Source organism: Passer montanus, unplaced genomic scaffold (assembly GCF_014805655.1).
Source record: "Passer montanus isolate IOZ18808 unplaced genomic scaffold, ASM1480565v1 scaffold5, whole genome shotgun sequence".
Classification (NCBI taxonomy): Eukaryota; Metazoa; Chordata; class Aves; order Passeriformes; family Passeridae; genus Passer; species Passer montanus.
The window spans coordinates 10519324-10532565 of record NW_024369929.1 but is presented as its reverse complement, the minus strand read 5'-3'; the positions used below and the strand labels follow the sequence as shown (position 1 = coordinate 10532565).

At 43.4% G+C, this 13242-nt stretch overlaps 1 protein-coding gene across 1 annotated transcript in view; it reads left to right on the top strand.

Moving 5' to 3' along the window:
- The window catches only part of ABHD2 (abhydrolase domain containing 2, acylglycerol lipase), a 28820-nt gene that overhangs the window by 2223 nt on the left and 13355 nt on the right, over nucleotides 1-13242 (top strand). Inside the window, exons 3-5 of the mRNA XM_039723617.1 lie at nucleotides 8518-8693; nucleotides 9586-9753; nucleotides 12530-12713. Coding sequence (XP_039579551.1) covers nucleotides 8518-8693; nucleotides 9586-9753; nucleotides 12530-12713 — 528 coding nt within the window. The remainder of the gene's footprint in view (nucleotides 1-8517; nucleotides 8694-9585; nucleotides 9754-12529; nucleotides 12714-13242) is intronic.

Here is a 13242-nt window from a genome sequence, read left to right as displayed (position 1 = left end):
GGTGCTTCAGGTAGTTGCCATCCCAGTGTGGCACTGCAGTATGACATGTCCCTAGTCACTGAAGGAGCAAGCATGAAGCTGATTACCAGCATTGAAGGCATATTAGTATCAGGCTAGTCTTTGGAAATGGATTGTAAGCTAATTTAGAGTCCATTTCCCTGCCATTTCAGCTCTGTTCTCACAGCACAGGCTCCTAGCACTGCTGTATTATTGACTCTCAGTTGGAGAACAAAGCATTCCCAAAAGAGTGAAAATGCAAAACATGTCCAGCAGTATTTAGGCATCTGTTGTGCGTTAATTGCAGGAGCGATGAGCTGCTTGCAGAGCCCTGGTGTTGTGCTGGTCGTGTGCAAGTTTGGTTTGTTTGCTTTCTCTGGATCAGCTGAGCTCAGGCTTGCCAGCTTCTCTCAAAACTGTAGCAATCGTCTCCAATACCTGGTTCTTGGGCAAAATATTATCTGAAGGATTTCCACGACAAAAGGAAGCAAACTCAGCTGAAACAAACCAGAACAAAATGTGCCAATAGGTAACTGTTCAGTCCTCCTACCCCTATTTCTCTGTTAAGGAAGACAGGGCTGTTGGGACTATAACTGCTGTTGGGAATTTAAAGAGTTTACAGGAAAGACAGCTCCAAAATGTATATGTGATTATTTCTTTTTACTATTCTAGTGATGTTATCACAGACCTTTTTTTCAATATAGAAATTTTTTTAAAAATAAAGAAGTCTTGTCTTTAGGCATGAAAGTCACCTAGAGACTACAGGGGAACAAATGTATTTAAATTCCTGCAATTATGCATGAAACAGTTTGTAGGATAATTAGGAAAAAAAACTATGTGAAAACAGCTTGTGCAGTACTCCACCGAAAAATCTTGCAAGGCTTTGATTACTTGCTAATTATTCAGAGTGTTAGGAAAGCTGATTAAGCAGCTCTTTTCAGATTCTACCATGAAAGCAAAATAAGTAGCCCAGCAATCCCTTCTGTTATATTAGTACTGGGTTTGTTGTCAAATCTGTTTTAAGACCAATTCTTCTGTGCAGAAGAATGTTCATAGCTGTGAACTGACTTTCAGACCTGGTTTGTTCAGGGAGGAAGGGGTGAGAGCACTGCTATGAAAAACAGGCTGGCAGAAAGAAAGCAGAAAAAAGCCAAGTTATTCTATCTGTGCAGGTGTTTAAAAATTCTTAGTGTAAACACTTTTGGACTTCATTTTCCCTTTATGGCACAATCCTCACCTCTGGTCTAATTCAGTGCATTGTAACTGTGGTGTCATTCAGTAAGCCAAGTGGTGGTGCATGAATAATTTAAGAACTTTGAGTTGTAAAACTGCCTGAGATGGCTGTGTGCCAGGTACCTTGTACTTGTAGATGTTAGTACTGGTTTTTACAGTTCTGTAAACTGCCAGAAACTTTCTACATATCTGCCAAACACTGGGAAACAAGAGAATCTGTCTTCCTAGACCTCATGTTGTCTTACTTCTTTTTCCATTGCTCTGACCCTGTCCAGCTCTGTACTTTGGCTTACCAAGTGGAGCAGCATAATCAGACCCTTTTCCATTCAAATTGCTGCTTCTTATATGGAAGCTCTTGCAATTCAGCACAGCTATTGGTGCCCTTGAGCACTTGGGCCTAACTACTGGTGGCAGCTGTGTCCTTTTCCTGGCTTTCAGAAGGGTACAGAAAGTCCTTCATCTGCTCCTGTTCCTGTAGAAATGCAGTGCTGGCTCTTTGAATCATGAGGGTAAATTTGGCCAGTGCTTGCTGTACTAGGCTAGACATTTTTGGCTGTTTACGGTTCATTCTAACAAAGTGTGGGTATCTTTATTTCTGTAGTGATGTGGCACGTGTCATCCATATCGAAAATAATTATCCTTGCTGTCTGCACACTTTTTATCATCAGTAAAGGCAAGCTCCTCAAAGATTGAGGCAAATGACTGTCAAGCCTGTTAGTAAACACTGTCAAAGATCCAGCCTAGATCCTTCTTATCCTTTGTTTGCACACCAGCCTGTGCTGGGTGAGCAGGCTGCCTGGTACCAGAAGACTCTTTTACACTGTCACTGCTTTTCTCTTAGATGCAAGGAGATGAGTAGTCAGAGAAGCTGTCTTCAAGCTTTTCAGTGTTCTTTTCTTCCCTCTAATAGCAAGCAGTGTTTGATCCCTGTCAACTCCTGGGTGTGTTACTCTGGGAGGAACACTTCCAGGAGAATAATAAACTAGAAGAACAGTGTTACCCCTGAAGCTTTGGCAAGTGAACATGCTGAGAGGTAGAGGAGAATGGCAGCTCCCTGTTGGTAAGTTGAAGCTTTGACCTTGCAGAGGAAGCAGCCTCGGGGGTCTGAGTTTTTGCTGGGTGCTGTGGCATTGGCAGCAGCCTTGTGTTCTCCAGCTCTTATCAGCAAGGAAAATTCTGAACTGTAAATCCTCATGCCTTGTTTTGACTAAAATACTTCTTGTAGTCACTGGTGGGGGAGGAGGGGTGTGATGGGCACTTTGCTAAATAAAAGCTTCTTAAATGGTGAAGGAGGTGGTTTGGCCAAGGAGGCCAGTCTGTACTTTTAAATAGTTCTGACTTCACACAGGTACTGTGGGCAGCAAACAAACACTTCTACTCCATTTGTTCTTTTTTTGAGACTCGGAATGTGGAAGCTACAGAACTTGCTTAAATTTTTTTTGTTGCAATTTTGTTGCTATGTCCTCATCACATTGAGCAGTCTGAGCTGACACAGGAAAAGCTGTTTTCTGTATATTTGGAGTCGAGGGCTGAACCCTGCAACTTCTGAGTTTTCTTGATTGGAATTCAGTTTGCATTCCCTAGCATCAAATAAAGGACAAGGCTCAAAGTTTCATTTTGTAAAGCATTCTTTAAATACCTCCAAACTGCTCTGTAAAGGGGAAAATAATCTTTTACCTGCTGTAATGCAGGCAAGAGTACTTAGAATATCCTGACATTGACAAGTTATAGGCTGTTTTCTCACCATCAGTATCCAGTGTGCACATAAAGGCCAGGTAAGAGTTAATGCTTAAAGAGTTAATCTCCTCAGATGAAATGAAGCAATGCACCAGAAATAAGCCTGTTGCTGAACTTCCACTTCACATTTTTGAGGACCTGAATGCTGATGCCTGCTAATAAAAATAGCACGGTTTTTATGTGCTTTGTGTGAGCTGCTTATACAGCTGCTGCTTTCCTAAATTCCTGCATACTGGATTATGTATGTGCTTTAAAATGATAATCTACTGCCTGAGAGGCACTAAACTTAATCTACAATCACATGTTGGAATTGTTTTAAATATTAAAATGCCAGGAGAAATTTTTGGGAAAACCTAGGAATTGTCATGTTCCTGAGCGCTCTGGGCAGCCACCTATCAAGATGTGAGGCTGTGCTGCACAGCTGGAATGCAGGTTTGGAGCTCAAACACTAACATTGGTGAGCAGATTTATGTAACTGGCTGTGAATTCCCTTAGCCACTTAAGAGTGGTGAACTGTGTGCTTGTTGGGCCATGTAAGTGACCTTCCATAATGAGTAAATGCCATCCCCAGGCCTGTTCTGTCTGCCTTCTGTTCAGATTCCTGTTACTGGAAGTTACAGGGCTGGCTACTGGAGGACATAACTGCTTCAAATATTTCTCTTTATTCAGAGTGCCTGCTATCTATTGCAACTGACCAAAACAGGGAAATGAATCAGTTAAAAGCCTTTGTGTCTGGAGAAAGCTCAGAAGCCATTTTTGGTTCACAGAAATAAAAATCTCCATTTTTGGTACAACACAACTTTTCCCTTAGAATTTTTTTATCAGTACATGTTTGTCTGGGTTGTTGTGTTATGCTGTCCTTGTCCTCATGTGGAGGCCTTGGCAAGAGGTCCTCCTGGCTGGTGTTCACTGCTCAGATCCTGTCACCATAAGCCACTGTTGCATAACAGTGGAAATGCTGCTTATGGACACGGTGTTTCTTCCTGGACTCTTGTACATCTGGGAGCAGCTTGTCTGGAACAGGACACTGAGGAGTATGTACTGAACCATCTCCATGCTGTGCTGGAGTAATCTCTGCAGTACATTGCTTTTCAGAACCACTGAGTTTATAGCAGACAGAGGAGGGAGTTGAAAATCTGCTGTGTCCTTGAATGCTTTCCTTGTTTCTACTTGTTATCAATGCTGGAGGAAAGCCACCTGCTTTTGAGTGAAGGACCCTTGTGTGGAAGGCATGGGTAAATTTAGAAGTAATTACAGTTTTAGCATAAAATCTGAAGGACAGTACTCAAATGCCCCTTAGACTGAATATTACTTAGTTTTGTTCAGTCTGCATGGCAGTGTTTCCCTGTGTTGCAGCCTGCTGAGCTTGTTTTCTTAAGGTAAACCACAGGCAGAGTGCCCTGAGTACGGGCCCTTCTGTCTGCAGGATGGTTGTTTTGGAGAAGCATCTTTTTTCAGCTGTTTGCCTGGAGGAATGTTGACTTCACTACAAAACAATCTGTTCTAGCTCTTGCTATCTGCACTGGGTAGTTAGGTTTTTTCAGCTGGGTTGAGGATAGAAATGTCTCTGGAACTGCTTTTCACATAATAGGCTTAAATAAAATTTATCTGATCTGTTCTTTCAGAGGGTAAAGGCTTTTGCACAATTCCTGGCAAGTTTTCTCTCTCACCAGGGTATCATGCACCTTCAGGACTGAAGAGTTCTTTCCATGCTCTCTTCTTTGAGTGGGTTTAGTAAAAGCAAGCTGAAAGTCCACACAAACCCTGAATAAAAAGATTAATAAAAAGATGACCCATCCTTTAGCCTTGTACAGTCTTGCACCATTAGGCTCAGTACTTGCTCTTGCAAGTTCTTGTAGATTTTTGTCTCAGCAAGAGACATAAAAGTCACATGAAGACTTCAAAAATAGATTTGCCCATTGGCAAAATGGAGGGTCAACAGAAATAGTGTGACAGGCAGATCATATGTCTGAGTCTGCTATAGATTAGAAGGATACCTTGTCCTCAGCTGAGAACAGATTTTACCTGAATTCAGTAAAAGAGGAATCACTCTTACTCTAAAGGCTTTAGAGTTTTTTAGTAGATTAGATTGGCAACTTGTCTTGGTAAACTGAAGTAATATTTTTAACTGCTTGGTTTTGCATCAGTCTGGTAAGGTAAATTCTAATCTTAGTTTTTTCACTGATAATACAAGATCTGTGCTATCTGGGCATTTTTCTTCCCTGTTAAAGTGTTGTGGTGTTCAGTCTCCTGAGCCTGGATACTTAAGGGATGTATTTTGCCTCACAAGTCTGTTGCTTGAAGGCTGATGGGCCTAAACAGAAAGACTGGTGAGATAACAAGCTTCTGCCTGAACACTTGCATGTATTTCAGAGCTTCAGCTGCTTTAAAACTTATGTGCAAACTAGAAATACATGTAATGAAGTTACAAATCTCTGCATCAGAGTACCATGTACATTACTCATGCTGAAGCTTGGCCTTTGAATGTTTATCTAAAAGAATGCAGCTACATTCAGAGTGACTAACACGAGCCATCTTTGCTGCAGGCAGTGATGCTTGAGCAGCTGATTGGAGTTAGCATCATAAAAGATAAGCTGAGCATTTTGCTGGGTCCATAGGATGCTCAAACATTGTGCCTTCTGCAGGGTTCCACACAGTTTCAGCTTTGAGGGAAATGTGGAAACTGTACTTGTCACTTGACCATCATCATGGACGGAGCAAAAGGGATTCCTGCCTTAAATAAAAAACATGTCAAGGAAACTGCATGTGCTGTTTGCCTGTAAAAGCAGTATAAATGTTTGATTTATTGCAGAGCAATACTTGGGTAACCTCCAGCTGGGTTATGCAAAGATGGGTCTGGGGGTTTCTTTCCCCGGAGGAACCATCAGTGACCCAAAGAGGCAGGCTGTGGGAAGCAGTGTGCTTTAAACCTTTTGCCTTTGTTTAAACTCTGGCAGTAGTGGTGAGGCCTTTGAAGACTATTCTAATTCATCTCTAACAAGATCCTGTGGTATGTGCTGCTGCATCTCTTCCAGTGGATGGCTGTAACCTATAGCTGGAAACTGAACTGTAGGTTAAACATGAGGATAGGATTGGTGCTTGCAGAGATCCTTGATTTTTGGGTGTTTTTCATGGTAGCAGTAATCAGTAATAGCTGTATAACTTAGCTGCTATAGCTGGACAAATTGCTCTCCTGTTAGCCCTGTAGGGTATGATTTGGGGATAGTCTTTGATTTGAAAAGCACTAAATGTGGAAGCAGAATCACCAAAACTTTCCAGTGCATGCTCTCACCCAAGACTAGAAACCCTGAAGCAATGTTGACATCTGAGTCTCTTCTAAAAGAGCTGCAAATTCTTATTATAGTTTGTATTTGTCACCTCCCCTCAGAAGGTGCTAGCAAACCCTATCTGTAAAGGATGTTTGTGAAAGAAAAAAGACAAAAAACCAGTCCAGGACAGTCTGGTGTGGAGTATGGCTACTGCTATGAACTGGTGGTACAGTAAATGACTGGTGTGAAGCCAGCTGTTTTTCCTTATGTTAGGAGAGCAGTGTCCCTTCCATCTGGCATAACAGTTGTGTTCCAAACCCTTGCACTGAGCTGTATGTGACTTGAGAAGGGCCAGGTGTAGTTCCTGTGCAGCCTGGTTTAGTCTGACTGCCCTATGCCAGTGGGTATCTGCCCTGAATGGTGAGAATGGACCCACTGACTGCTTTCCACCTCTGGCAGCTGTTGCAGAGGATGAGCTCGTCCAGCCTCTGTCGCTGCTGGGAATCTGCACACTGTACTTTGTGCCTGGCAAGACCCAGTGCAGAGATTCTGACCTGACAGAAGAGGGGTGCTGCCCCTGGCCTTGCCTGGATCCTTTGAGAAGCTTTATGGTTGAGTGGTCAAATCCAAAATGCACTGAGGGCTGATTTACAAGGTTGTGAGCATCAGCTGGCAGCTTTTGCAGCCTTTATTGAGGCAATATCTGCTTCTCCAGAAATCTGTTTTAGATCTCTTTGGGAAGTGCAAGAATGAGTGACACTACAGCCAGTTGTTGTGTTGCTTTGACTGTAAGAAGTGCCCCTCACAGATGAGGGAAAAGAACGGAGAGAGAGTATACTGCTGCTCTTGTCTTGCTAAACAACCCTAAGTAGTTTTTATTTGATAGGAAGCATTTTTAAGGAGTGTGTGGGGGAGGAGGGAGTTGCGGATATGACACATAAGAGCTGCATGGGGAAAGGTCCAGCTGTATGAAGAAGTAGTGTCAGAGCACAGAGATAGGGTTTCTGTCACATTCTAGTGGATTATGGGCTTAAGTAGTAAGTTTGGGGGCTGAGCTGCCTAGTTTTTTTGTGAACAGGGAAGAACACGATCTCTGCTTCATATGCTCTCTCAAAGTCCAAAGGAATAATTGCAGGAAGCCCTAAACACAACAGGGAGGGCGTTGCTAATCCCTCAGGATCCAAGGTGAAGTTAGAAGCTCTCAAGCTTCTTCTGGGTACCCTGGTCTGTTCATAGAGACCACAGTTCTTTAATTGGAAGTGTGTCCCTTGAGCCTGCTGTTCTCCTCAACAATAAATCATTCATGCTTTCCTGTTCAGAGCTGATGTAACTCTCTTTTTCAAGGCATTGGCTCAGTCTCCTTTGCTGAGTGACCAGGTGACTTGCCCACATGGTGGTGGTGCTAGGGCACAGTATGTTTCCTGTTAAACCACTTGCAGCTCTGCTTGTGCTAAAAAAATCTGATAACTAAGCCTTTAATGCTTTCCAGCTCATAGCTGTGTTTCTCACATATCTTTTTTGAGGCCCTGTAAGCCAGGAAAAGAGAGACAATCTGCTTTGTCACATAGCTTTAAATATATCCTTGATAAACATAAGTAATTGGTAGAGTCACCCCTCTTACTGAAAGAGATTTGTTATTTAATGAAGTTTGGTCAGCTCTGACTGATTCTCTTAACACTGTCCCAACTTCTACCTAATTGTGAAAGGCAAAATCAACCTGTACTGTGCTCTTTGCTTAACTTAGTGAAACAGTTCTGTGTAAAATGGTCCCAGCTGTCAAGTCTTAGGGCTTTGCATTTTCTGGAACTTGGTGTGAATCCTGTTGTTTCTGAAACTGGCTTGTACAGTCAAGTGCTTACACAAGTTCATGTGGCTCAACCCAGGAGGCTTCAGTGTTTCAATTAAAACAGATTTACAGCACTATACAGTTCTGGAGGTCACTTTGGTTGGTTGGCAACATGCACTCCCAGTCTCACCCAGGCACAAGGCTTCTGTGTATTTAGTGAGAAGCATTTGTTCCTCTAACATCTCAATACAGGGGATATTTGGGTTTTGGCTTCTGCTGCTGCTATCAGTGCTGATTTTTAAGCTTTGAGAGTGTTTTGGTCTCTCCTTTTATGTAAGGCTGCAAAGATCACTGCTGCCAGTTCAGTCAGAGCAGAAACAATTCCATATTTGTTACTCTGTTTGGGAGCTGGTGAGATTTGTTATGGGAGTGCTGATGTGTTCTCAAGGGCTCATTAACACAGCAGGGGTAAGCAATTAAATTACTGCCTTTCAGGTACATTCCACCCCTCATCTGGGGAAAGAGTGGACATATCCAGACAGCTCTTTATGGAAAAATGGGGAGAGTGAGATCACCACATCCAAATGGACTTCGCAAGTACCTGACAATGCCAGATGGAGCAACAGCCACCTTTGATCTCTTTGAGCCCCGCTCTGAGCACTGCACTGGAGGTCAGTCCAACAGCTGCTGGCTGCATCTACCTGCTAACCTTGATTCTGTGCTCTGGGGATAAGGGTAGAGCCCATGGCCTCCATTTGGCCCTCAGGAAAAGCAGATTTCTTTTTTAAAACTGTCAGTGTTGAGATCTTCATGGTACAATGCTGCACTAGGACAGTGACTCTTTATTGCTGTGAGCAGTGCTTTTCTAATGAGATAAAAATTCAGTGGCTAGAGCTGGTAATGTTGGAGCTTTGCACAAGAGAGTTACAGTTAATTTGAAGTGCATATGATAATCCTGAATGTAATTTACTGTGCTTACTTGAATTACAGCAATTACTTTCTTGGTTGATGAAATGATATCTTGTTAAACTAGTGAACAGTGTCAGCAGATCAAATATCATTAGATTAGCCACAAAGCAGATGATGGTTAATGTCAGCTGATCAGAATGTCTGTGCTTAGCAGTGCTGCATTTGGAACATCTGCATTACACCCAGCTCTGGAGGGGAAATGAGGGGGAAATAGCATAACCAGTCTCCTTGGAGTGCTGGGCTCCACAGCTTCCACACTCATCACAGTCAGGAGGCAGAACATGTGTAACATTAAAAGTGTCCTTCAAACAGAAGAATGTACTCTGGGTCTCTTGGCAGTGCCTGGAGGACTGTTTGCACAGCTTTTCCTGAAGTTAAAAACTGTTCATCTCCCATAGCATGAATTACTTTTTCACATCTGAAGCACTAGAGCTGCTGGTCTCCTGTCCCATACGGGATTTTTGGCAGACTAGTAGGAATTCTGACTTGCTTGTGGTAGGTGATTTCCCACGGATCTGAAATGGAAACCTTCTGACTCTCTTAATTTGCATGAAGGGACATTTACTTAACTTCCCTCTCTCTCTCTGAGCACAGAGGATGTCACGATGGTGATCTGCCCGGGGATTGCTAACCACAGTGAGAAGCAGTACATCCGCACCTTTGTTGACTATGCCCAGAAAAATGGGTACAGATGTGCTGTCCTGAATCACCTGGGAGCCCTGCCAAACATTGAGCTCACTTCACCACGGATGTTCACGTATGGTAGGTACTGGGGAACTTATTTTCAAGCTCATGGAACTTCTATGGATTGATCAGCCTCCTTCAGAATAACAGAAGTGCTGTACCCCGGTGGGGGTAAAACAGTTTTGTGCTGTTTCTTAGGAGCTAAACTGAACTTAGATGGGAGGAAGAGAGGAGGCTAATACTAAATTCACTTTTGTCTCTTCTGCCAGCTCTTACACATGTATTCTCATCAAGGAGGCAGTTTTTTTATAAAAAAAATTTGGGGAAAAAAAGCCCTTTTGTGCCTACCCAGAGCATGTTCAAATGATTTTAGAGATACTGAATTTGCCAGTTTGATGGAATGTGAAACAAACCTGTCTCTGAAGGATAAATGCCACTTCTGAGGCTTTGTAAAGTGCAACCTGAGAGGAGTTTGTACTAGCCCATCCAGAAAGTACATTTATGTCTTAGGAGGGACATGTGAGGATTTGCTCCTGGATGTAACACAAGTCAGCAACAGGAACAGCTCAGGAGTGTGACAGTAAAGCTGCAGAACTGAGTAGTGCTAAACAGCCATGATTATGGCTCTCACCTTGAGTATAAGGAAGTCTTTCTTAACCTAGAAATTAAAAGGAATAAATGATCTGAAACTGTGTGAAGGGTGACTCCAGCCTTAATTGCCCTTTTGGTGAGTAATGTGATCCTTGTAAAATGGGGCCTCTTTGCCTGTGACCTAATCTGCTTGTTCCTGAGCTCTTTTGAGCCCTCATCTCCCTCTGTACTGTAAGTATCTATAGGTACCCTGCCAATTGTGTGTTTAGCAGACTTGTGATAGGCTTTATTTTTAAAAAGTTAGCTGAGCTACTGCTTCGATTTTGGATTAACAGAGTAGTTATCTTGAACAGTTAAACTGTCAAAACAGAAATACTGTGCTTTGAGATGCCACAGTCTGGCAGGCAAATAATAATGCTTTGTTGCTTGTTTTAGAATTATTATACTCCTCTTTGGGAAACACTTCTGGAATACCAAATACCCTCATTTGTAGTGAGGCCCTGGGCTGTTATGGGTGCAAGACTGCCATGTCTTGAAAACTAAATTTTAATGTTAAAGCATTTGCTGTTTTGATAGAAGTTAAGGGTTTGCTTTCATGGAGCTTAGGCCTTAGGGTGTTATTCTGTAGTGCATCTCTTGAGACATTTCTGAGTCTCTTATAGCCTTGGAAAGGGCAAAGAATGCCTAGCACTTTCTTTGAGTAAGACAGTAAATCACTTGGCAGAGTTGCTTGTTAAGTAAAGTGCCAGCAAGTCCAGTAGACTTTACTCTGCCTCCTTCTCAAATAACTCAGTGTCCTTTCAGCTTTGCTGTATGCCAGGCATACTTGTTGAGGAGCAAGTAGCCTAAATTTGGGATTCTCTGAAGCCCAGCCTCTATATCAAGCTTGACCTGTTGCTTTTCTAGTTTTGGGTTTCTGAGCTGGCCCTGAAATCATGAAGGTCAAACACTAAAGTGTTTTGACCACTGGCTTCTTCCAGAGGAAACCAGAGCAGTGCAGAATTTGTTGTCTTGAATTAAGAATATTCACAAGGAAGTGCCCAAACCCTGCTGAAAAACTCAGACAGGAGCTGATGTTCCACTGAAGCAAACAAGCCCTGGCGCTCAGAGTTTACTCCAGAGCTAGGTAAAGTTGGAGTCTGATGTCTGCTGAGGATGCTACAGCTGGGGTGGGGGCACAGTGGAGCAGTGTCAGGTTAGTACAGAGTGGAATGCTGGAATCCTAGGATTTATCTCCCTGGACAAGTTCCACAGAATAGAGCTGAGTCTCTGCCTCTGGACAAGAAGAAACATCTGGAGTTCTATTTCTGTTGTTCATGTGATGCTTTCTGTGGTTTGCAGCCTTAAACCCTAAGGGGAGGTTAACAAGTTGCATAAACACTTGAAACCAGTGTACTAATGCCATCACTATTGCAGCTGCTTCTCTGTGTCTCCTTTTCCCATACTCACAAGCAGGAGAAATGGTTATAGGTACTCAGATTGTTCTATATGTGGAGGCCTTCAAGTCTGTCAAACAGTTGGAGGATGCCAGCACTGCCAGAAACTGGATCCCTCAGTGCCTGCAGCCTGTGGGATGCAAGTGGGCATTTGCTGACAGTGGAACACATCTCTCTAGAGACACTTGACTGTTCTCTTGATGTGGGGATACCCATGTGTCTTTCAGGGAGCTCCAGTATCTTCACCTTTTCAGTGGTTACAAAGGGTTAAATGTCTCTGCTTAAACCCTTCTCCCTGATTCCAGAGATCACCTGCTCAGTCAGGCTCTGCAGCAGTCTGCTGGGAGCTCTTCCTGACAAGCCACTCCTTCCCCCTCCCCACGTGGATTTAGGGATCCTATTGGTCTTGCTAAAAACAAAGGAGCAAACTGCATTCCAAATACCTCACTTCACTTTAGAAGTGGCAAACTGCCTCAGGAAAGTAATGATGTGTGCTGCTCTTGCATGGTCATGTCAAGCCCAGAATTGCTGGACTTTGCTTTTGAAAGCTGTTTTAGAAACAAAGCGTTTTGATTGTCACGTTAACTGTCACCACGACTTCTAAGCAACTAAATGTCATCTTGCTTTGGCATTCTGTCAGAACTAAGCATGAGCTAAGCTCCACAGGACTCAGACGTATGAACACATGTGAATCAGGGCTGTTAAAACCTTAAGGCTATTGAAAAGTCAGAAAGGGTTAGAAGCTGAATTCAAAGCACACAACTGAAGCTTCAAATGAGAATTTAAACATATTAAAATATGTTTTTTAACTTTGTTCTTTTTTTTAGGATGTACCTGGGAATTTGGTGCCATGGTGAATTACATCAAGAAGACCTACCCTCAGACCCAGCTGATCGTTGTGGGCTTCAGCCTGGGTGGAAACATAGTGTGCAAATACCTGGGAGAGAGCCAGGCCAACCAGGAGCGAGTCCTGTGCTGTGTCAGCTTGTGCCAGGGGTACAGTGCACTGAGGTGGGTCTGGAGCCTTCTCTGTGCTGCTCTCTTCTGGGAGTGCAGGAGGGAGCAGAACTTTGCAAGGGCAAGGTGAAGATGGGTGTTTCTCTTGCACTGAACTGGTCTGGCACACTGAGTGTGCAGGATGGCACCTCCTGAAGGAGCACCTGAAGCTTTGTTGATTTGCAAGCACAAGTAAACTTTGTCAGCAGTGCAAACAGGTTTTGTGTACCTGGCCAGGTACATGCTGGCAGCTTCTGGACTGTGCATGTGATGCTGTCTCATGCTGAAGTGTCTGAAGAGGAGGCATTCCCTGTGCAGTCCTGGTGTAATTAACCAGGCAGGCTGGGCAGCCTGACCAGCTGCTGAGCTGATGCCAGGTCTGCAAGCAATAGTTTACACAGTCTCATCACTCTGAGAAATATCCCATGGTTTGTAATGGCTTGTTTGGCTTCAGTGTGCAGTTTCATCTGGCAGCTCTTACCCAGGGAGGCTGGAAAGGCACAGCACAGTCTCTGTCAGTGTGTGCTTCTCTCTTAGTGTGTGT